Genomic DNA, 22,490 nt, shown 5'->3' with positions numbered 1-22,490 from the left:
TGTGGCATTAATCAGAGCTGCAACTCTTTGATTCTGAACAAACATCATGTTCTTTGTGCTTGCCTCCACTGTTTTGCATCCTGCCAGCCCCACTTTAACGATCTGAGGCTGTTAATGAGCTACACAGAACATTGCTCTAATGATGGATGCTTTCAGCTCTATTAAAAACAACAGAAGTGTCAGCACAATGATCTGTTGTATGACACGGTGGAGTAATTTATACTGCAGAGCAGGGTTGTAAAGGTATGACATTTTCACAGTATGATAACCGTCTCAGAAAATATCACAGTATTAAAGAATCAGTCATTATTATTATCATCAGTTGAAAGACTGAAAACAGTTTTTTTGTTTTTTTTGAACAAATGCTTTATTATAACACTTGAAACCATTTGTTTTGTTTATTCAAATTTCAATAATCAATAACTTATCTAATCAATTCAATTTAATAATTGATTATGGATTATATTAATAACTTTTTTTTCATTAATAATTTATTAAACTTTTTAAGAATAATGGAGTCCTATGAAATGTTTTTTATTCAGAAAATATACATTTTTATTTGTATTATTTAATACAAATATATTATCAAATGAATGCACTAACAACTAACTAACAAAAAACTAACAATTATATAAATGTTTCGAAATGTAATCAAATGGAGATTTGGCAAAGTGCTGCACAACAGAGATTTATTAAATTAAAATATGTACAAAAAATTATATTCTCTAAATAATGTTTAAATAAATTTGTCACGGGTAGTTATTCTGAACAAAGTACACGACAAGAATAATCCAGGAAACAGTCTTTAATTTAAAAAATACTCAGGAAAACAAATTTCAGGACTAGACAAGGAAAAGACGGCAAGAGCGCAGAGAGTATAAATACTAGAACAAATGAGGGAACTAATAAGCTAATTAATTGGACGACAGGTGTAATGAATCAAACAGATCCAGTCTAGGAAAACAAAGTCAAATCACAGGGCACACAGGTAAACAGGACAGTACCAAAAACACAATGAAACAAAGTAAAAACACACCATACATGTTACATTAAATTAATGGCACATGTAATAATGTACATGTAATGTCATCACGTTAAAAAAAAAAATTAAATTTGATAATATTTTGAGTTTTGAAGTGCTGGGAAAAGTGTGATGCACTTGAAAGTCCTTGAAAAGTTAGCATGAACCCTGAAATGAATAATGTATAAACATTCAACCTTTTCTGCCACAATACCATGGTTACAGTTAGCGTTACTACATTAAATCCATGACGAATGTTAGTGATTTGTGGACTGAAAAGCCTTCTATAATGTTTCTCCTAGTTTCCACATCAGCGCTGTTTGATCTGATATCAATGCTTATGGTTTATAACGGAGAATTCTGCGCTTCTCACTATATCTTGCAGTGATTTTATTAATACTGTGCAAAATTCAGTTAGCAAAATGCGACCATTTGGAGTCCCGATATAGTAAACTAATATATATTTAATTACACATTTGTTTTTTATGCTTTTTAATATAAGGCAATCACATTATGACATTATTAAGTGTGACTTAATACTTTTTTGGAGTCATCTTACCTGATGAATCATGCTCAATAAGAGTAGTAAAGTTTATTAAGCAGTTAACCACAGTTTTGATTTGAATGTCTTTAAAGGGTTTCACAATTTTTGAAGAAAGAGATGGTGAAAAAGGAGGGTAGATACTTACAAACTTCCTGTTTGTCACCAGGACCGTGCTTTCGTTGGTCTCCATGTTAAAGCGGACCACATCACCTTCACGGGTACGATACAGAAGCTCATTACCTAAAGGGAGAGGACAAGAGGATGAGAGCTAGTTATTAAAAAAATGAGTTAGTCGTGAAATTGCGTGAGCCCTGACAGTTCTAATCAGGTTGCTTTAGATCGTCTCTCACTTGAGCTCTGTCAATAATCTAGTCATGCATGTGCCCCTCAATGCTCTCTGGCTGTACCAGGGGGTCTGATAGTTGAAAAGGAATGATAAAACTTTTCATTTTTGGCTTTCCACATGTGACGATGACTTTGGCAAGGACATCAGCAAAAAGCTCTTTGAGAGGTCTGGAATGTAGCACACAGCCCTCAGTGAGAATAACACAAAGTGAGCAAACAGCCCCATTGCCGGTTTTAATTGCGGATTAGGGGAATGGTGCGCAAAGGCTTTTTTTTTTTATCTTGCTTGCATAACTAATCGGTGATAAGAGGTGACACAATTACCATCACAATCACATTATAGCTAAAGTGGAAGGCATTGAAAGCGCAGCAGTTCCAATGGGTCAGATTGCTGCGGTCACATGGACATCAATTACTACTTGAATATGAAGGAATGAATATGAAGTAAATATTCTAGTATGGACATAAAACATGAGTTGTTTAATGCGCTGCATGATGAATAATAAAAGCATAAAGATTTTTTTTTTTCTGTTATTGGTTGTATTCCTCTGAATGTTACATTTGCTCATTTTATGGTGATTGTTGGGAGAAAGGTGTCCTTCGCTCTGGTATTTCCATGCCTGAAATTGACTGGCGAGCTGATAAGATGCCAGAACAATAATTTGTCTGCTTGACAAATTCCATCCTTTCTCACTTTTCCTCTGACCTGATGTCGGGCCGTGCGTTTCAGATCAGAACCTCATCAAGCGTCCTCTTCCCCTCTGCTCTCATTCATCTCTCACACTCTATCCATCACACATTCAGACAGGTGTGCTCTAAACACACTTCTCCACACATCACTCATTCTTCGGAGCTCATCCCAGTCTCAGTCCCTCTCAGTCCCTGTCGCTAACTCATAGATCATTCCAGTAATAAAAATGCGACTTATGTACTATATTTCTATTTTTTTACAGGGCAGGGGTTGTAATAAAACCAAATCAGATTTCCTAATTTCCCAAACAGATTATTCATTAATACCACAATTACTGTAACTCATGTTGGATAAGTTGGAGTCTGAAGTGATTTTGACATTCATCTCACGTTTTCCACTTTTAAATAATATAAGTTGCATTTTAAACCAAAAACATTGGTAGAATTTTCACCATCCCAGATCTAAAGGCTGGAATACACTGCATACATTTTAAACTGTGAACAGACTTTAAAACACTAGGCATATAAGCTTGCTGACTTCATAATCATAACCTAAACGACTGAAGATCACACACAGATATTCAAGTCTTTCCAACCACAACAAACTTGTACATCAACAGGCACATCGCTGCTAGGAGACACATACCAGATGAAAACAAACACATATGCACAAGAACTGACTGCAGTACTGTAGTTGTTGTCGAGAGTCTTGAGAAAAAAAATAGCCAAGTGGCAAGTGCATTTGGATGCAGTCTTGGGTGGGTAGACTCAGTATGCCCTGTACACATTATAAAGGGATATGTGTTCTACAATTGGCTCAAAATATCACACGTTTGATATCCTTAGACTTGACGGAATCATAGTCTGAACTAAAAAATTGATTCTGCGCCAATCATTGAAACTCTTTCTGTTTTGGTTTTATTTTCATTCTGTTCCCTGTTCTGTTTGCTAGTGTTTCCTTAGTTCCTTAGGTGACGTATCACTAAGTCCCATACACTTAGCTACCAGCGGAGTAGTAGTGGGAAGTTCTGATCTCTGATCTTTGAATCTCGTTCAGCAAAATGAACGAATCTTTTTTCAGAGTAATTTCGATCATTTCAGCATAATATAATTAAAATGTCATGTTAAATAGCCCAACACATCTAGTACTTAGGAAAATGTTGATTACATTTGAAAAGTTGGGTCCAACTTAAGTTCAGGCTATTGGAGTCTGTTAATTCACCTCACCTCCTGATCCACGGCGTTCTTTCTTTTGCAACTTCAAATGTATCACGTCTACTCTGTTCCCCGCCTCTCGTGACTGTCTTCGGGTTCGAACTTGAGCGAAGCTAACTGGTATACTTTTGCCGGATCTGGTCGGCAAAACAGCAAAAACTTCCTTCTTGCAAAGGAACGATTTGAGAGCCATCTTCTGTTCCTCTTTTAGAGAAAAAGGCAAGTCTAAATCTTTCATTGTAGCGCCCAAAGCCGTTTCAAACAACTGGTGTTCATCCATAGCCATCTTGCAATGTATGACTAATGTCATCTCACCTCTGGCCCGCCTATATTAGATAACCCGATGTGATTGGTGCAGCTCAGATAGAGGGGCATATTTAATGAGCATTATTACTCAACACCAGAGTAAACTCGCTGAGCAAATTCAAATTGTGCTCTCGCGAGAACTCTGGATTTCCAGTGTAGATTATTGTAGTAATTGCATATTGAATTGTGATGGTCTTCATGCATTTGTTTGCACACTGAATTGTTACTCATTTCTTTCTTACAACTATTTATATCGCGGCAGCAGTTGACTTCTTTACATAGAGCAAAGACTAAAGCCTAAACTCAACAATATTATTTTACTGCCTTGTAAACACTTGTATTTCCTTTGGGAAATGCAAATCTAGTTAAAATTGATATTTCCCTTGACTCCGTCTGTCATCTTGGATGAAACTTTTCGCAAATCTTTTTCAGATTTTGCCTTATACATAAAAGGATACAAGCAACACTGCCCTAATTTTTGGGGAAAAATAAGGAAACTTAAGGCTGCACTCTTTTGGTGTCTGCAGTTTGGAACAGCCATCACATAAACTTGTTACAGGTGGGCGGTTTAGTATTTCATATGTCATTTCATATGCTCTCTGTTTCCTCAGGTCTGTTTTTGCTATGAAGAACTTTCTCTTCACCAACTTTCTCTTTTCCTGTCAGTAAAAATCGTGATCTCTGAATCTCCTGGCCTCTTCAAACCCACCGTCTCTCCTGCGTTCTCTGTTTTTGATGGGCGAGCAGTAGGAACTGGCACAAAGCACTTCCTGCGGTGGAGCCTGGGGTCACTCACTCAAACACAGCACTCACCTTCACTCTGCTGCTTTGTTCTTCAGGGCATAATTCACTAACTCACTCACCTTGGCTTTCTTTTGTTTTTCGTTGCCCTTCTTGTCCTCTCTTACACACCCCTAAGCATGATTCCTTTTATCTCTCTTTACCCTGCTCTTTCTTTATCAGTCCTTTCTGTCTCAATTTGTTCCAGGACAAGGTTTTGTCTCTGATCTGAGTTTTCCCGCATATCTCCACCTGACAGCAGGACTTTATTTCTGTCTGTCTGCCTAATACATGTTGGCTATGTGTACATGCTATAAAGTTTCAGGAGTGACAACCACATTTATTTATGGATGAAAATCCCCTAAGCCATCATTCTGTGAGTACAACATAAATAAGTCAGTCCTATGGCTCCAAACTAGCGATGGTTGAAATAATGATAACCAGTACTATAGCTGTATCTCATAACTGTAAACAAGAAACATGGATGCCAACAGTTACATCTGTAAGCCCACGTAAAGGCTAAGTAATTAACACACCACTGTTCAAACTGGATACACTTGTAAAAAAGTATAGTTGAAAGTGCACTTAATTGTACTGATTGTGTGAAATCTTAAAAAGTGTGTGTATATATATATATATATACATATTTTTTTTTGTGTGTGTGTACTTGCAGATAATATAATTGTCACAGATAGTGATTACTTGCAGATAATATAATTGTCACAGATAGTGATGAAGCAGACAGGTGAGTAAAATAATAATACAGTTTATTTTGAACAGAAGCACGGAAACCAGCAGATGTAAATGGTGAGTTGAACACAATGAAGATGAATGGAATGTACATGTACTCATGTCAAATTAACATTTTAAATCATTTTTAATCCTTTGTCATGCTTTGAATGAGTACAGTTATTTTGATGTGTTCACTAACATACTAAAGCACAAATAAAGTAATTGATTATAATCTTTAACTGTAATGTGTTAATTGATATTTAAATTTTATATATTTTAAATGTACTACATTAGACTTCATAATCACAAAAGTTAAATACAAATATATTAAAATTAGGGCTGTCAAAATTAAGGTGTTCATTATTTTAATTTTTTTCATTTTAACGCATTACAAAAAAAACATTCAAGTGCGATAACACGCAAAATAGAACACAAAGATATACTGGCGCAATGTCTGTGAAATTTGCGGCTCTCTGTGCTCACTCACCCGAAACCTGAGAACCGCTTTGAGCTCTCTTTAAGGCTTGAATGGACAGAAACACACAAAATTACGTCAGAATGCCAGTAATTGGCGAATATCCTCGTAAGCACAGTCTTAAAAGAGTTAAAAAGTCTTAAATGACCATAAAGAGTTGAAAACATCGGATGCGTGTCAGATCCACATCATGTGCGTCTTGAAGTGACAGCAGCCTATATACCTGCTGCTGTCTGCCATTAATGTTAATCAAACAACAAAAAACAACTCTGAATAACTTTTGTAGCTTTAATAAGAATTAATTTATATTGGCTATTTTTTGCAGAGCAGGTAAACATCAGAACTTGACCGACTGGACCAATAGGAAAAATTCTTAGCATTGAGCCCTGCTATATTGAAGGCACAGCTGGTTTATGGGAAGATCACTTAAAGTCCGCGTGAACCGGAAGTTGCAAACGACTTTTCTCAAGTGTTGTGACGCATTTCTGAGTGAAACGGAATATTGAATAGAGGGCAGGGTTTTACTTTAGCGCTCCTCCTCTCCATCTCTCGCCCATAGCAGAGTAACGGTTTGAGGGGAGTGGTTAAGCGATTAACCAACCCAAGCCGTCAAACCTACGTCATCAGAAAAAGAACCATTCCAGACTCGGAAGTAACTTTTCAAACTTTGATTAAAGATAACTTCGGCAAACAATTTTTTTCCGTGTATTAACTTGCACGGATTAATTGTTCACCACAAGACTAGTAATATCTGCTAACAAAGTAAATAGGGTCAATTTTGATTTCATGCCGACTTTAAAGGGTTGGTATAATGCCCTACAGTATGTAAAATAAGTCTCTGATGTCCCTAAAGTGTGTATGTGAAGTTTTCGCTCAAAATACCCCACAGATAATTTTTTACAGCATGTTAAAATTGTCCCTTTTTGAGGGTGAGAAAAAATGTGTTGTTTTATGTTTTTTTTATGCAAATGAGCTGCTGCTCCCTGCACAAAGAGCAGAGCTTCAACAGCTCGTGTGTGTGTGTGTGTGTGTTAGCAGCCCCAATTACCTCACAGACACACAGTGAAATGTCAGAAACTGTTCTGCCTTTTATGTTTAAACTGGAGTCTAACAATGATTGAGAGACTCAAGAAGAAGAAGTGACAACATGTAGAATGCAACAAGACGTTTCTGAATAGTTAGTTGATGAATTTATGTTGCGGATGTGGAGTTAATTATCTTCAAGTCTTTGATTAGCATATTCTGTCATGATAATCTATAAAATCGCTTGTGTGGGAACTGTTGCAAGATGCCTATATAGAGTTACATGCTATTGCATTTGTGTTACGAAAAGACGGATGCGACAGCTTGAGCAGACTCACAAATGTGCTCGACTACAACAACTCTTCTTCTTCTCAACATGGACTGCGTGTTGCCGGGGGCGGGGTTTATGTACATTTTAGGGTTGGTGATGTCACTAATCCGGGAGGAATGTCGTTTGTTGTAGTCCTTAAAAACGATCTCTTTAAAAGCAAATATCTTCTTTTGCTTTGAACTTTGAGCGTTGTAACTTTGCAGATGTTGTTTATGCTCAAACAGCAACATTACACACTAACTAAAGTTAGAAAAGTGAAATCATATTCAACCACCCCTTTAAATTAAAAGTCATATTTTTAAAGCCTATTAACTGTTAAAAACTATGTTTCTTACTGTATCAAATCATACCATAATTGTGAATTGTTATAATTACTCATTTCATCCCAATAAACTGAGAAAGAAATGTGAACAATTGCGATAATTACAGAAAATGTGCGATTAATTAGTTATTTTTTTAATCGACTGACAGCATTAATTTAAATACATGAGAGTAGTTTAATTTTAATTTTTTTTTTTTTTTTTAGTTTAATTTAAAATTACATTAAAGAATATTTTAGATTACCATATAAGTGTGTCAGCCCATTCAGCAGTAGACTTTTGTAGACTGTCTTTTGTTTTTTATGGACTTTTATGTTGAAATGTATTCTCTGTTCTCATTGTTTCCATGCTCCCTTCCTGGTTTTGGCTTTAGTTTATCCTTGTTGTTGTATTAGTTAAAACCGTCATTATTAAAAAAACGTCCTTAGACACACCTGTAATCAATTATCTTTGATTTTTTTAAGCTCTTATGTTTCAGTAGGGTTTTGTTAGTCGTTGACAACAAATTTACATTGGCTGTAAAACAAATAATTGATCTCACATTTTCTGTCTTTTTTTATGATTCGAATGGACAACTGGCTACTTGATTTACTTGTTCATTTTGGTTTTGTACATATGTGGATTTCATGAAAATTGGTTTTCTGATTTATTCCAAAGTAATTTGCTAGAAAGCATCTGGCACTCCCGATAGATAACTGGAAGTGTTTAGAAAACTCAAAAGAGAACTGTATTCAGCTGCAGTCTGAAAGGTCTTTCAGAATCCATGCTCTGAGACGTCACTGCACAGAGACACTAGAGTGAGATTTCTACAGAGATGGTGAAGCATGTTCACCTTTCAGATTAATTGTTGATTTCCTCCTCTGACTCTATATACATGCTCATCACAACACACAAACTCACAGTTAATTATTTTATTTTCCTCACTCTCTCTTTCTCAGTAACTTCAGCTGAGCACTTTATTCTCAGCAAGCAATGGTATTGAAGGCTGGTGATTCTATAAATAATGGAGGTATATGAGTGATTATAACCTGATAATAACCTGAACAAAATAAGGACGTGCACTCTATTCAGGTATTCAAAATAACGCACCACCTGAGATAAAAAAAAAATAACTCCGCTCCATTTTAGATTTCTCACACTTTCTATTTCACATATTTTTATTTATTTACTTTTTTATTAGGGAATCCAGACAACTAAAATATGATGCTAATTATACTATTAATTCTTATTTTATTTCTTAATTGTATTTATATTAATTAATATCAAGATTATCACAAATTTCATCATTCCTTCTTGTATGGTAACATGTAAAAGCTAAATAAATAAATACACTTATACACACATACATATTTGGAATTATGTAAACTTAAAAGAGGTAAGAGTTTATGTTTTGCAGTTTGGTTTATTGGTTTAGCAGTCCACATTTGGACCATTCACATGAATAATTCACAAATATACCTGCAAACCACTTTCAGACCCCTGAAATGAATCAAGCTGGACCAATGTTCAACATTACTGACAGCGCTTTTGTATAAAAATGACTTCTTGCCAAAGGTGGTGCTGACTTTTTAGACCCAAGCATTTTTCCTAAGCAAATACTGAAAACATCTCAGTAGGATGTTTCTAGCACAAATAAAGGCTGGCATATAGAATGCATCTGAGCAGTACTCTTACAAACTGTGATGTACTAAAAGACACTTCACGCTGAGCAGGGAATGAAAATCTGGTCATTATGTAACAAGTGCAACTTTTCCTTTCGGCTCCAGCTCCTGCTTAATCGCTCCTGATTAAATTGATTTCTTCTTCTTGTACAGGTAATTTGCTGCTGGCAGGGGCAGAGGTGTCTGCAATGGCTGGAGAAACAGAGCGAGCCGCAGAAGAAAGGACATTTGCTGTGCTGTAAATCCACGTTAAACTTTAAGCTGCCCTCCGGCTCAGGACAGCTATTAAAAGAAATGCAATTGTAAATTATTCAAAATGCTTTCACATTAAATGTGTTTCACCGATCCTGGAGTCACATCATACAGAACTGGAATTAATGTAAATTAAATTAAATTGCATTTTCATGGCTTTTTGGACATATGCCATTGTGAAACTTTGGTAGTATTAAACAATGTAAGTACCATGTGCTATTTGCATTTGGTATTTAGTACAATGATATGATTTATGCCTGTAATAACAAATAATAACAATAAATGTTTCTGTTATTTTGAGGTGTTCTTGTTACAGTGTAGTTATACATTTAAATACTGGGTAACCATAATTAACTACAGGTAACTATATGGTTAGGGTTAGGATTAGGGTGTGGTTTAGGGTTAGTTGCATGTAATTACAGAATGCATAATTTATAGTTATTTCTACAATAATTACATGTAACAAATACACTGTAAAATAAAGTGTTACCAAATTTCCTGTGTTAAATATGGGTTTAAATATAACATATCAATATATATATATATATATATATATATATAAATGTAATATGTCATTACCTTTATAGAGGCTTTTGCACCAGGTAGTTCTAGGAATTAGCCACCAGGGTGTTTAAGAGAACTAATGGTTCCCTTAGGAACATTTTCTGGTTGCATTCGCACCGCCAGTAGGAACTCTGAAATGACATAAGCCACACTTGTGTTGTGACCTTAATTTTGACGGCGCTGAGAACGCCAGTCAGAGCCTGAGAACATTGTGCTTTCATTCTTCATGTTCACTAGTTTACGATCTGTCTAACAGTCCTGTCTAATACGTTATTAGATAGAACATTTATAGAAAAGCCGCGTTTCCACCGCAGGAACTTTACTGAGGAACTAGGGACTTCGGGGTGGTACTCGATGTGTTTCCACCGCAGGAACCAGGGTCTAAATGAAAAGAATTATCCTTTAGAAAGTCCCTGCTTGCAAGATTTTTCAGGGGTGGGACTTGGGTGCTCAACATGCTGATTGGTTGATTCCATGCAGCATTTTATTTCATCCACCATTTTTAAAAATCTGTTGCGTTGCGTGCAGTATGAGTTATTGGCAGGGCTCGCAAAATCGCCCGCCCGACGTCCCGGGGCTATTGTGTTTTCCAGTCGGGCTACCAAAATGCATAACCGGCCTGCCCGACGGGCTATCTGAAATAGTGTTCGCTTCAGTCTTGTTATAATCAGATTCAGCGCGTTCTTCGTCTTCAATCCGCAGTGGCGCCGAACAGAGCGCGCGTCAGAGAGGACAGGGTGTGTGTGTGTGTGTATGTATCTGAGCCTCATTGGTCTGTCACTGCTCGTCAATGTCAGAATATTAGAGATTACCAATCAAATCAAAGTAGGCGGGATTTATATTCACAGAAGCTACTGAGCGAGAATTTGAGCAGAGCGACTCGACGCTTCAGTTTATGGTCAAGTGCGATAATGTAAGTAGCTAAACTAAATATTTCACATTTGACTTTTTTTAGGTCATAAATGTTAAACAAATGACAAATTATCAGGCAAACGAATTTACTTGTCTAATTTTGCCATTTTAAATTGAAAATAGGCCTTTGTAACGTGACTCGTGGAATGTAATTTGTTTACTGTCATTGTGAGGGGACGAGAAACAAAGCCGTTTTCATCTTGTTAGGCACAATATTAATAACGAATGTGTACATGTTGAGAATTAATATAGTACAATTTGTAGCCTTCAGTAAATTAAAAAAGATCAGCTTTAGGAGGGGAAGAGACAGGGCAAGATGAGGAGACTGAGAGAAAAAGAAAGAGTGATGGATAAGAAGTGAGAGCAGGTATTGACAAATACTGCCCGCTGACATGGTTTTAAAGCTATTTCTTATCCTTTTTTTGGCCTTCAAACGTCTTGAAATGCACATATCAGAGAAATAAAAAATTTGAACCCCCTAACAACCTTATATTTAGGACCTATTTGATTATAAAGCCCTGTTTACGACCCTGTATTAAGATCAATAATGAATGTGTACATATTGTGAATACATTTAATAAACTTAGTTAGGCTACCTAGCTTTCAGTAAATTAATGTGTCTGAGAAAATGATTGAAAATGAAATCAACCTATCAGCTGACCCCAAGTTTACTTTCGTCATTGACAGACAAAAATGAAAAGCCTATCAGTCAAAGCTCAGCTTTAGGACGGGAAGAGCCAGAGCAAGAGAAAAACAAAGAGAAAAAGAGTGATGCTGATGAGGAGAGAAAAATAATCAGCTGTGTGACATGGTTTTAAAGCTATTATTGTCCAATTTTTTTGGCATTCAAAACATCTTAAAATGCACATATGTAGATCAGAGAAATCAAAATTTTCTCGGGCCCCCGAGAAAATTATTGCAGATTGGCCCTCGAACACCCCTAACTAGTCTACCTCACATTTGGGACCTCAGTGATGATAAAACCCTGCCATCTGCATGTTAATGAAACTAGTTAATTGTGAGCGTTAGACCCTAACCCAAAGTGTTACCTTTTTTTTTTTTTTTTCATACCCTCATTGGGGGCTGAGCCACAGACAGATTAATGTTCCATACTGGTCACACACATTTCACTTCAGAGAACCGGATGTATATTTGTATTGATGATTCTAATTTGATTTTATATCCAATTGTTGATATTTGTGTTTTGAAAAAGTTTTTGATTCATGTTTTGACTCCCAACCAATTTTCTACATTAAAAATTGTCTTTTTATGTGGGCTAGTAAAATTCATTTCGGGCTACCAAAATCTGAAGAGTGCCTGCCCGAAGGGCTACCAGCGATTTAGAAATTTTGCGAGCCCTGCAAATTGGCTATTCGAATCAACAATGGAGTTAAACAAATACGACTAATGGAATGACAACGAGGTTCAGGCTTTATTAAGCTTAAATTCAGAAGATGAAATCCAGCGGGAACTGTAAAGTAAAGCGCAGTCCTACGTCACCCGTCACCTCGATGGAAAAGCAGACAGTGACAGGTCTGGGGGAAAAAAGTTTTAAATTGGGTGGAAACACGGCTATAGAAATACAGTATATGAAAAGGCATTAGCATATGCCGTGTGGTTGATCTCCAGTGTTGCTAGCTGAGCAGAAATACATAATCATGTTTGGCTTCGCTTGGTCTCCTCAAAGTTGCATTGGATTATCTCCTTAGCGTAAAGGTTAAAAGGCCAATCTATCAGTGTTCCATGTTCATAGAGTTAGTTTCTGGAGTAAATAAATAGGCTATAATCTGTGTTTACGCGTTTTTATTTTTATTTTTTTAATGGCGAGTGTTGGTGTTTTGTGTGCGTTCGGCCAATCAGCGTACACTAACGTCGAAGGCTGCGTTTACACTTGGCATTAACATGCGACCTGTATCTGGATGTTGTCCACATACACATTGAAAAGACAAGTGTAAACGCGTTTTGTTATTCGATCAGCGTGTCCAGTTTCGGAGGTAGTCGAGGACGCATTGTGATTGGATCTCAGCGTAATGTAAACGCAATCCAGCCATCGTGTCTGCATTCACAGGTGGACATCATATAAATCCCCGCCCAGTCTCCCCACGTGCTGTCAGAAAATAATGGCCAGACGCAGTTTAGACAATAAATTAAATTTATTTGAACCTTACAATAAACGTCAATATTTAAAACAGTTTATTTAGACTCACATGATACTGTGTGTGTCATTTTTTATTTTAATTGTGCAACATTATCTGAACGAGGCGATCGCCTGTACAATCACAGCTGTGAGTCATGAGATCTTAATAAAGAGCGTGCGCTGCTTTGCCAGACGAATAATAGGAATAAACTTATTTTTTTTATGTTTTAAATGTTGAATGTTTTTACTGTTTCAGCATGTTTATTAAACTCCCATTTCTGTTAATATAGTCATTGCATGCTATAACCTTAAACCCAGATGATCGATGATGTGACTTATATGGTTATTTTTGTATGATCAACTCTGAAAATATTCCTTCATTCAAAAAACGTAATTTGATTTAAGGATGGAAATTGCACAGGAAAGTAAAGTGAGTGAGTGAAAGCAATTGGGACATTGCTTAATTTGTATTATCTTTACTCGTATTGGTGTCGTGCTACAGACCTAATTTAAATATTATGCAGGAAACAGAAATCCGATCGGTTATCCAGATACAGAGGCTACTTAATATGAACAAATGTAAACGCACCGTGTCCTGATTGGCTAATGATCCGATCTGCTTGATCGGATCATGGTGATCGCATGTTAATGCAAAGTGTAAACGCAGCCACTGGTAGTTCCTATAGTGCTCGTTTAGACCCTACTTTGAAGTAGGACCTAAATTAGTTCCTTTCCTAGTTCCTGCGGTGCGAACACGCCAAAATCTGGGTACTTCCGTAAGAACTATGAAAAGGTTCCTCCAGTGCGAAAGCCACTTATGATGTAATTCCACCTTGTGAAACAAATCCAACAAATCAAGACAGTGAGAGAACAAAATCCAAAGCTCAGTGAGCTGTCAAATTGTTTGATCTGTGGTTTTATTTGATCTGGTCTTTTTGTGAGAAAATGTGATAATTGACACATACTGTACTATGTTTACTGCATAAGTGTGTGCACTGTTATTATTTACCTGTCCATTTAATTAATAATACTTTTATTCATTTAATTTAACTGTCACAATCAGGCTGAGGAAGAAGACGAGGCGAGCGTAGGGATCTAAAGCAGTCAGTTTATATAAAAAAAGATGAATATCAACAATAAGAAAGCAACGTAACAGTGTGCTTATACACAGCCAACACCGGAAAATGAGCAAACTGAACTGAGGTGAATATGGCTACTTTCATTTTTTTTGAATGACAGTGACAACCACATTTACTTACAGGTGTGTGTCTCTAAACCCTGTTCAAACAACAACTAAGAGTAGTGTCTCAAAAACTGTCAGTGTGAACTTGCAACGGGAGTCAAGCCTGTATTCTAATACCAGTAACCATACAGACAGTGACCAAAGTAATGTCAAAGATAGTGACGTCCATACAACTGAATAGTCGTATCACTTTTGAGTCTAATCGAGCCGCGAGTTCATCCATGAAATCTTCTTTAACTGACAGCAGCTTTTATATTTGGGTGGAGAGCAGAACATTTGAGTTGCAAGTAGAACACTGTCGGGGAAAACTCAGCTGGAGAACACTGACTGGATCTAAAACCTTCAGATGACAGACAGCTCATATCTCCGTCACTGTAAATTACCGAAACCACACATGAAAACCCACAACACACGGTAGGCACTCTTGCACAGACAATTAGTTGCCCAGTCCGTTCCGTTCACACAGCACGGGATTTCCGAGAATGTGCTAGTGAGTCCTGAAAAGTTTGTTACAGAATGCGGTTGTCCCTCTTGAAAATAAATGAACTGTGTGTGAACATAACCGTATTAAGGACTTAAATACAGGACTGACAACCATATTCATCTGCTGTGTGAATGTGGCCTATATGTGAACTCAATGAACAAAACAAGGATCAGGTGTGTGAAATCTACTTAAAAAGTAGAGGTGGCCTAAATATATATATATATATATATATTAGGGGTGTGCGATATTACGATTTTTGATCGTGGACGATTAAAATGTCTCCACGATCTGCTTTTGAAGAAATATCGTAGGATCGTGCATTCTATCAGTTTGCAGTTCTGGCGCCTCCGTCTCAACATACTGTACAGCGCGACGTATATCCACATGAAATGCACGACGTATATTCACATGAAATGCAGAGGAACGGGACACTGTAGTTCATAAAAATTAATTATTTGCATGTGCTTTAAAGCCTTGCCGGTTAAACATGTCATTCGCTGCTGATGCGCTGTTCTAACGGGCGCTTTTCTGAGCGCAACCCCCCGACGCGCACATGCACTAAAAGCCTGTCTAACAGCGCCCGTTACTGAACTAAGTTATCTTTCGAGTCTTATTGCGCTAATACTGTCAAATACACACAAGGTTTACATAAACAAAGTTGGTTATGTCTAAAGTGAAAGAACAATAGAAAAAATTAAGAAAAAATCTGCTTGTCAAATGCGCGCAGATCTTAAAGTGACAGTAGCCCTGATAGTAAACATGCTGCCGCTTGTCCTTAAAGGGACAGTTACCCAAAAATAAAAATTCTGTCATTATTTACTCACTCTCTAATGTTGTTCCAAACCTGTATTAATTTCTTTCTTGTGCTGAACACAAAAGAAGATATTTTGAGGAGTGTGGCTAACCGGGCGGTTGCTGGTCCTCAGTGACTACCATAGTAGGAAAAAAACTATTATGGAAGTCTCTGGGGTACATCAACTGTTTGGTTACCCACATTCCTCCAAATAACTTTTCGGGTTTAAAACGGCTTGAGAGAATTTACATTTTTGGGAGAACTATCCCTGTTAATAAAACAACAAAATACAAAGAGCATCATTCTCACTCACTCTTGACTGAGAACTTTAATAGTAGCTTTAATAAGAATCAATGTAAAATTTATACAGTGAAGTTTATGTTGTGTTTTATTTTCATATTTGTTCATTTAATTACTTTCTTCAATGCTGTTAAATACACCTGTAGCTGAAAAAATAAAGCACTGTTTATTTCATTTGTAGGCTATATTAAGTTGTGTATGTGTATCTTTGTTCTTAATTTTTAATAACAAAGAAAATAATGACAAATATTTTTTATCTTCGCCACTTTGGCCTAAATGTCTGCCATTCTTTTTATTTTATATTTTGTTACCTAAGGCTTTGTTTTTAAAATAGGGACATTAGTTTGGCTGTGATGTTCAGTCACTTGCAAAATAGTAAAACCAACATGAAAAGGAATCGTGACAAAATCGTGAATCGTGAGTATGTACATGTACTTAATTAATATTACTCAGTACTTAAATGTAAAATTTGATTGTAAAAACAACACCCATAAAATAAAGTGTATCCAAATATTTTATATATATAAAAAAAAAAAAAAAAGGTTACTCCTAATTAGGGTTGGGTATAATTTAATTTTTTCCGATACCGGTACCAAATCGATACTTTTAAAATAGTACCGGTGCCTAAACCGATACTTAAAAAAAGAGAGAGAGCTGTTAAAACGATGGTGAATGACATTAAATTAAAATTGTAGAGTAAATATATAAATATAAGCAGTCTAAATACAAAACACAACAAATTTACATAAAAAAATTCACAATAAAACCTAAGTCACCTAACCCAAATTAAATAATTTAACACTAACACTACAATACTAATAACAGCAAAGTAGTCTATATTCGGTATGCTACAAATCAGCTTTAAATTTCAGAAATTCTTTTCACATTTTTGCCTTCTCTGGCCAAATACGACACCTCTCCAGACTTATTGCATGTCCAGCAGACGGTGAGCGTTATTTTAGAACGCATCACCTTAAATGCCGTGGCACGAAACCCACCGTGGAAGAACGCCGTCATTTACAACTGTGACAATGAGCGTTCATCAGGATCAACTGAAGCATGGATTTTCAAAAGTACATGAGGTTCGCAGCTCTATTCTTGCAGTAAACTTACACAACGTTCTTGAATTAATAATTTATTAGATGTACGCCAGTCTGTTATTGTATCACCGATTAAAAATTTTCACACTAAACATGACGCGGAATGTCACGTCAGTTACATGTCAGTCAGTCATTGGCTGATATTTTTATTCTTAAATACATGTAAGTGAATGTGTTTTGGCATTTAAGAAACCTTTATAATGATCATGATTCATGTTAGTTGATCTATAACTGTAGCACTTTTCAAATATGTTAAGGACTCAGGGAAGGAAGAGGACAGGGTCGGCTTGCGGAGACTGTGGGTATTTATTGGAACCAAAGAAATAAAATAAACAAAACAACTTTCTTGCACACAGCGTTCAAATTCAGTCCACAAGTGTCAGGAAACACCCAATATGTTCCTCGCGCTCTCTGGCTTCTCTCGTCCCAGGTTTCCCACTCTCTGTCAGCTCTCTGCGCGTTGCACCCACAGTTCTCCGCTGGTCTCTCCCCCTTCATCTCCTTTTCAGGTGGTTTTTATTCTCTCTCCACACCAATCACTGAAATAAGGGACAGGTGTTCGTCATTTGCACTCGACCCACTTACACCGCACCTGTCTCCCAATCTTCTCTCCCGTCACAGGCTCCGCTGGGCCACGCCCCCCTTGCCACAATAACGCACAATGGGAGCCATGTTAGTACGCACTGCAGTTCAGAGAATTGTAGGATTTATTGTCAGATTTAGGCCTACAACACGTCAATTCATCCACTTTTCTCAAATACATAAAAGTAAGTGGCTGGTGAAGTGTGAGAAGAACAGAGTAAATTTTATAGTTACCTACACAATGTGTATCTAAACACATCAATTTATAATTGAAAGGAATGTTATTGCCGCTTCCATAGACATCAGTGTGTATTTTACAAACTATATATGTTGTTTTGCTAGTACTTATGTGTATTTAAATGTCTGAAACCGAAAATAAACCTTAAGAGGTCGAAAACACTGAATAGTTATGACAGCCTATAATATGACAGCGCTGAGAGCGTTTATAAGCTGATTATCACGCGATCTGAACGTTCTAATCACACTGGTGTGAACAATCGTACGCGTCAAAGGGGTTAACTAGCGATCACATGCGGTGATGTTGTTTCTTACGTCCGTTTCGGAGAACCAGAGGGCAAATATTTCAACAGACAGCTGAGGCATTTAATTGGTACCGAAATGAGGCACCGAAATCTGCGTTTTGATTCGGTACCGGTTCCATACCGCTTTCGGTACCCAACTCTACTCCTAATTCAGTATTTTTAGCATTTTACAGTATATCAAGTCAGTTGATGCATGACTCGTAGATACCGGTTCCATTGATTTACAATTGATTTCAAAGTCTAATCCTCACTGGAAAACAAGCTTTAAACACATCATTTTGGGTCCAGTCCAGATGTCGTGCTTCACTGGTCTGGTTCATCATTACAAAAGCATAATGGGCACAATTTGCATATAGGGAAAATTATGGACAGAGGGATTTTAATTACTGCAGTTGGATGCAGATATATTAAGTCTGTTGTGACATTTAATTTAGGATTTAGTTAATCTCAGTTTTGCCTACTGAAATTCCTTCAATTTAAAAATAATTATTTACTATTATTTATTTAATAATTGTATTAATTAATTATTGATGCCTGAGGTTTAAATATGTGTACACATTTTCTTTGGAATAACTGATGAATTAAAGAAAATAAGACAAGAACATATTTAAGAAAATATAAATGTCGATTTTAATTTCATGTTGACCTTATGGCAATATTCAACATTATTTATTAAATGATCAAGTGAAATAACCACTGACGATTGATTTGACTGAAATGAACCATATCTGACAACAACATCTGACTTCACTAAGGCATTACCCCATGCATAACTGAATCAGTGTAAATCACATCTTCAGCCTCTTGAAATGCACCAATGTCACTTCACATATCCTGATCTGAGCCCCATATCCTTAGGGAATGCCTGCCACATTCCCCTTCCTTCTCCAAAGCAGACAAACTGTAATATAACAGAACCACCAATGCCTCCTGCCTGCCTTGAATGGCTGTTTTCTCTGTGATTTATAGTTATCAGCAATGCTGATCAAGGTCGACCGTGCAGCTCATTTTTCACCACCTGCTGTCGGAACCCAGAGAGCGAGCCAGCTAACCACAGGGAAGCGTGCCCCGAGCAGCCACATTAAAGAACATGATGCTTTATTATACATCCATGGCTGTCCATCATAAAGCTGAAAACACACATACAGTACACACAATGGTCAGATATACAAGATCATCCAGACAGACACTTGCAAAACCTACAGGAAAGCCAGTGTTTGAGTAAATTGGGTCATTATGTCAAACTAAAGTTTATTTAGTACATACATTCAAATTTGAAAATGTAAGTGTTAACACGCTGTTAGGGTAATTGTGTAAAATTACCTGTCATTTTGCATTGAATTTGTTTATTTACATCTAGTTCAGTCATGAAAAGTCCTTTACATGCAACCTGCTAGCAATCACATCATTTACTACATGCCACAAGCTGATTGGCAGACAACCACCCACACACACCCACGCCCACACACACACACACACACACACACACACACACACACACACACACACACACACACACACACACACACACACACACACACACACACACACACACACACACACACACACACACACACACACTTTCTCTTTAGTCTTCAAGTTACTCAGCCGTGATTCACTGGATACATAAACCTCATGGATATTTGATCATGGCTTCTTTCTCAACCTCTGTGCACTGACCCGATACAATTAACATCCCCCATAATTCTCATGCAGCCAATAGAATGTGAAACTTTGTTGTACATGCAACTACATGTTTTACAAGTCAATCACTCTGCTGTACAAATATTAGGCAGGTGCCTGCTGAATTGATCTTTTATAGCAGTCTAGCTTGTCCTTTGAAGCAGGGTAATTGTTGCATTGAAATGTAACAATAAAGACAGACGTTTATTGATGTATGCATCAACTGCATGGCTGAAACAGAAGGTGTGAGGGCTAATCTAATTAAGAGCTGATTGAGAGCAGGGGTCACCTCCCACACACACAGAGGACGAGATTTATTATGAAAATACATGCTGACAGTTGCATCACACACTTCATATGAATATTACCCTACATCTATCACTAGGATTGGGAATCGTGAGAAATTTTCCGGTTCTGATTCCGGTTCCCATTCAATACAAAATATTTAAAACAACTAATAAGAACTAGTAGTAAGGGAAAAATGCACAATCCTTTTTGTGCTTAATTCTTATACTTGTCAAATGAGTTTAACAGACTTGTAATGTCAACAAATTCAACATATTATTTAGCAATTTATGCAAAAATAATTAATTTTTCTGATGGAAAATAAACATTTCTGCATTCTCTAGGAGAATTTGGGACCTCTCCTAGCTTATTGTATCTCCAGCAGTGGAGAATACCCTCTCAGAATGGGTAGAATAAGCTTGAACACACATGTGAGATCTATACAGGTGAAACAGAATATTTTTTATATTTTTTCATATTTTTAAAATAATATTAAAATAGTTTGAAGGATTGATTCATAAAGAAACTTTTATTGTTCACACTTATTTCATTACTGGATGAATCGGCGCTCTAGCGGTTCAAAAACAGAACTGGATGCATCTTGCGGAAGAACATTGTAGCTGGAGCTACTTCTCTCTGTATGTCTATGACGAGTCATGCAGGTACTGGGATACTCCTCAGCCGACCTGACCGGTGTAAAGTAGTCCGAGTATAAACGCTTATATACAGGCTTACTGTAGTGATTCAGGATAAGACAAAAACACGGTTTGAAAAAAGGCATTTATGATGTACTCGCTCATTATATAAATGTAGTAAATTCTGAACACAAAAAAGTTACGGACTGCAGCTTTAACAGTCGTTTTTATGAATGTTTTGAAGCGTCGGATGTAATCGATACACTCGTTATTTGAAGTGACTTTCAAAAGGTGCTTTAGGGTGCTTTCACATCTGTAGTTCAGTCCATTTGGTCCGAACCAAGGATGAAAAATTATACTTTGTAGCATTTTTCAGGCGTTTTGGTTCCTTTTCACACCACACTGATTGCTCTGGTCCGAATCAGTTGATGAAACGAACCAAAATGCAGTCACGTGACAACATCCACATCACTCGTTGGCCAGATGGGTCTTGAACGTATTTTCTAACTGCACTTCGATTGTCAGAATTAACGTGCAGGAAAATTCCAACAGAACTGACTTAAGTAAACAAAGAGGAGGAAAATCTGGCAGACAACACGCCGCTTTTTACTATGGAGAGACGACTGCGTGGGCTGATTGTATCCCTAGTCATAGTTTATTATATACCGGTAGTTTGTCTACATCACTTTAGGCAAACAATAACATTTGAGAATGAAGCGAGGATGTGGCTTGAAAATAATGTTTTATGCAATGCACGCGGCGAGTCACTTCAGGAGGAGGCGACGCGTGCATTAATGTTGCTAAACAGTGACATAATGCACAGCGCGGCTGACTACGGCAGCTGGTTTAGTCCAAAAATGTGCAGTTATTTAGCAGTTGGGTCTGTTCGAGGTCGGATCACGTTCTCACCACTAGTGTTGCTTTCGTCAACGAAAATTATGACTAAATATCGTCGTCAACAAACCTTTATCACTTGACGAAAACGAGACGAGACGTAAATGCTGGTCATGTGACGATGACTATAACTAAATGTATAATGCAATATTGTTGACGAATAAAAACGAGACTAAAAGTGGTTTACAAAATAAAAACTATACTAAAATGTCTCCTCATTTTCATTGACCAAAACGAGACAAATAGTCTCCTTGCACTGGGATTCGAGCAGCTGCAGCTTGCTAAGGTAATGGCAAAAAAAAACTTTTAGAACAGCGGCGAAAATGTAAAAGTAGGCTATATAAACTTTAATATATCCTTTTATTGAAACGGGTGCTTTGCTGTGCAAAGAGCCACTTCGAAACATTTCAACCGCTGGTAATAGGCTACTTTCACTTTTGCCGCAGAGACAATTATGTCCTATAACGTGTCGCAGCTCAGTTTACGATACATACTGTTGAATGTTATTAATAACAAAACATGAATGAATGAGTAAGAAAATAGCAGGATGTGCTTTTTATATTGAAAATAAATATTAAAAGCCCGATAAGTCGCGAAAGAGAACTGAATTCTACTGATAGGATAGGAAGCTGCGCGCGCTT

The 22,490-nt window shown here is 37.0% G+C and overlaps 1 protein-coding gene across 3 annotated transcripts in view; it reads right to left on the bottom strand.

Moving 5' to 3' along the window:
* Positions 1 to 22,490, bottom strand: part of dpp6a (dipeptidyl-peptidase 6a) — a 430,900-nt gene that overhangs the window by 65,857 nt on the left and 342,553 nt on the right. For all 3 annotated transcript variants that reach the window (XM_079602703.1, XM_079602704.1, XM_079602702.1), the window contains one exon: positions 1,711 to 1,805. In XM_079602703.1, the coding sequence (XP_079458829.1) occupies positions 1,711 to 1,805 (95 nt within the window). The remainder of the gene's footprint in view (positions 1 to 1,710; positions 1,806 to 22,490) is intronic.

The sequence above is a fragment of the Phoxinus phoxinus genome, assembly GCF_949152265.1.
Source record: "Phoxinus phoxinus genome assembly, chromosome: 24".
Taxonomy (NCBI): domain Eukaryota; kingdom Metazoa; phylum Chordata; class Actinopteri; order Cypriniformes; family Leuciscidae; genus Phoxinus; species Phoxinus phoxinus.
The sequence above is the reverse complement of the archived record's forward strand: the minus strand, read 5'-3'. Positions and strand labels throughout refer to the sequence as shown.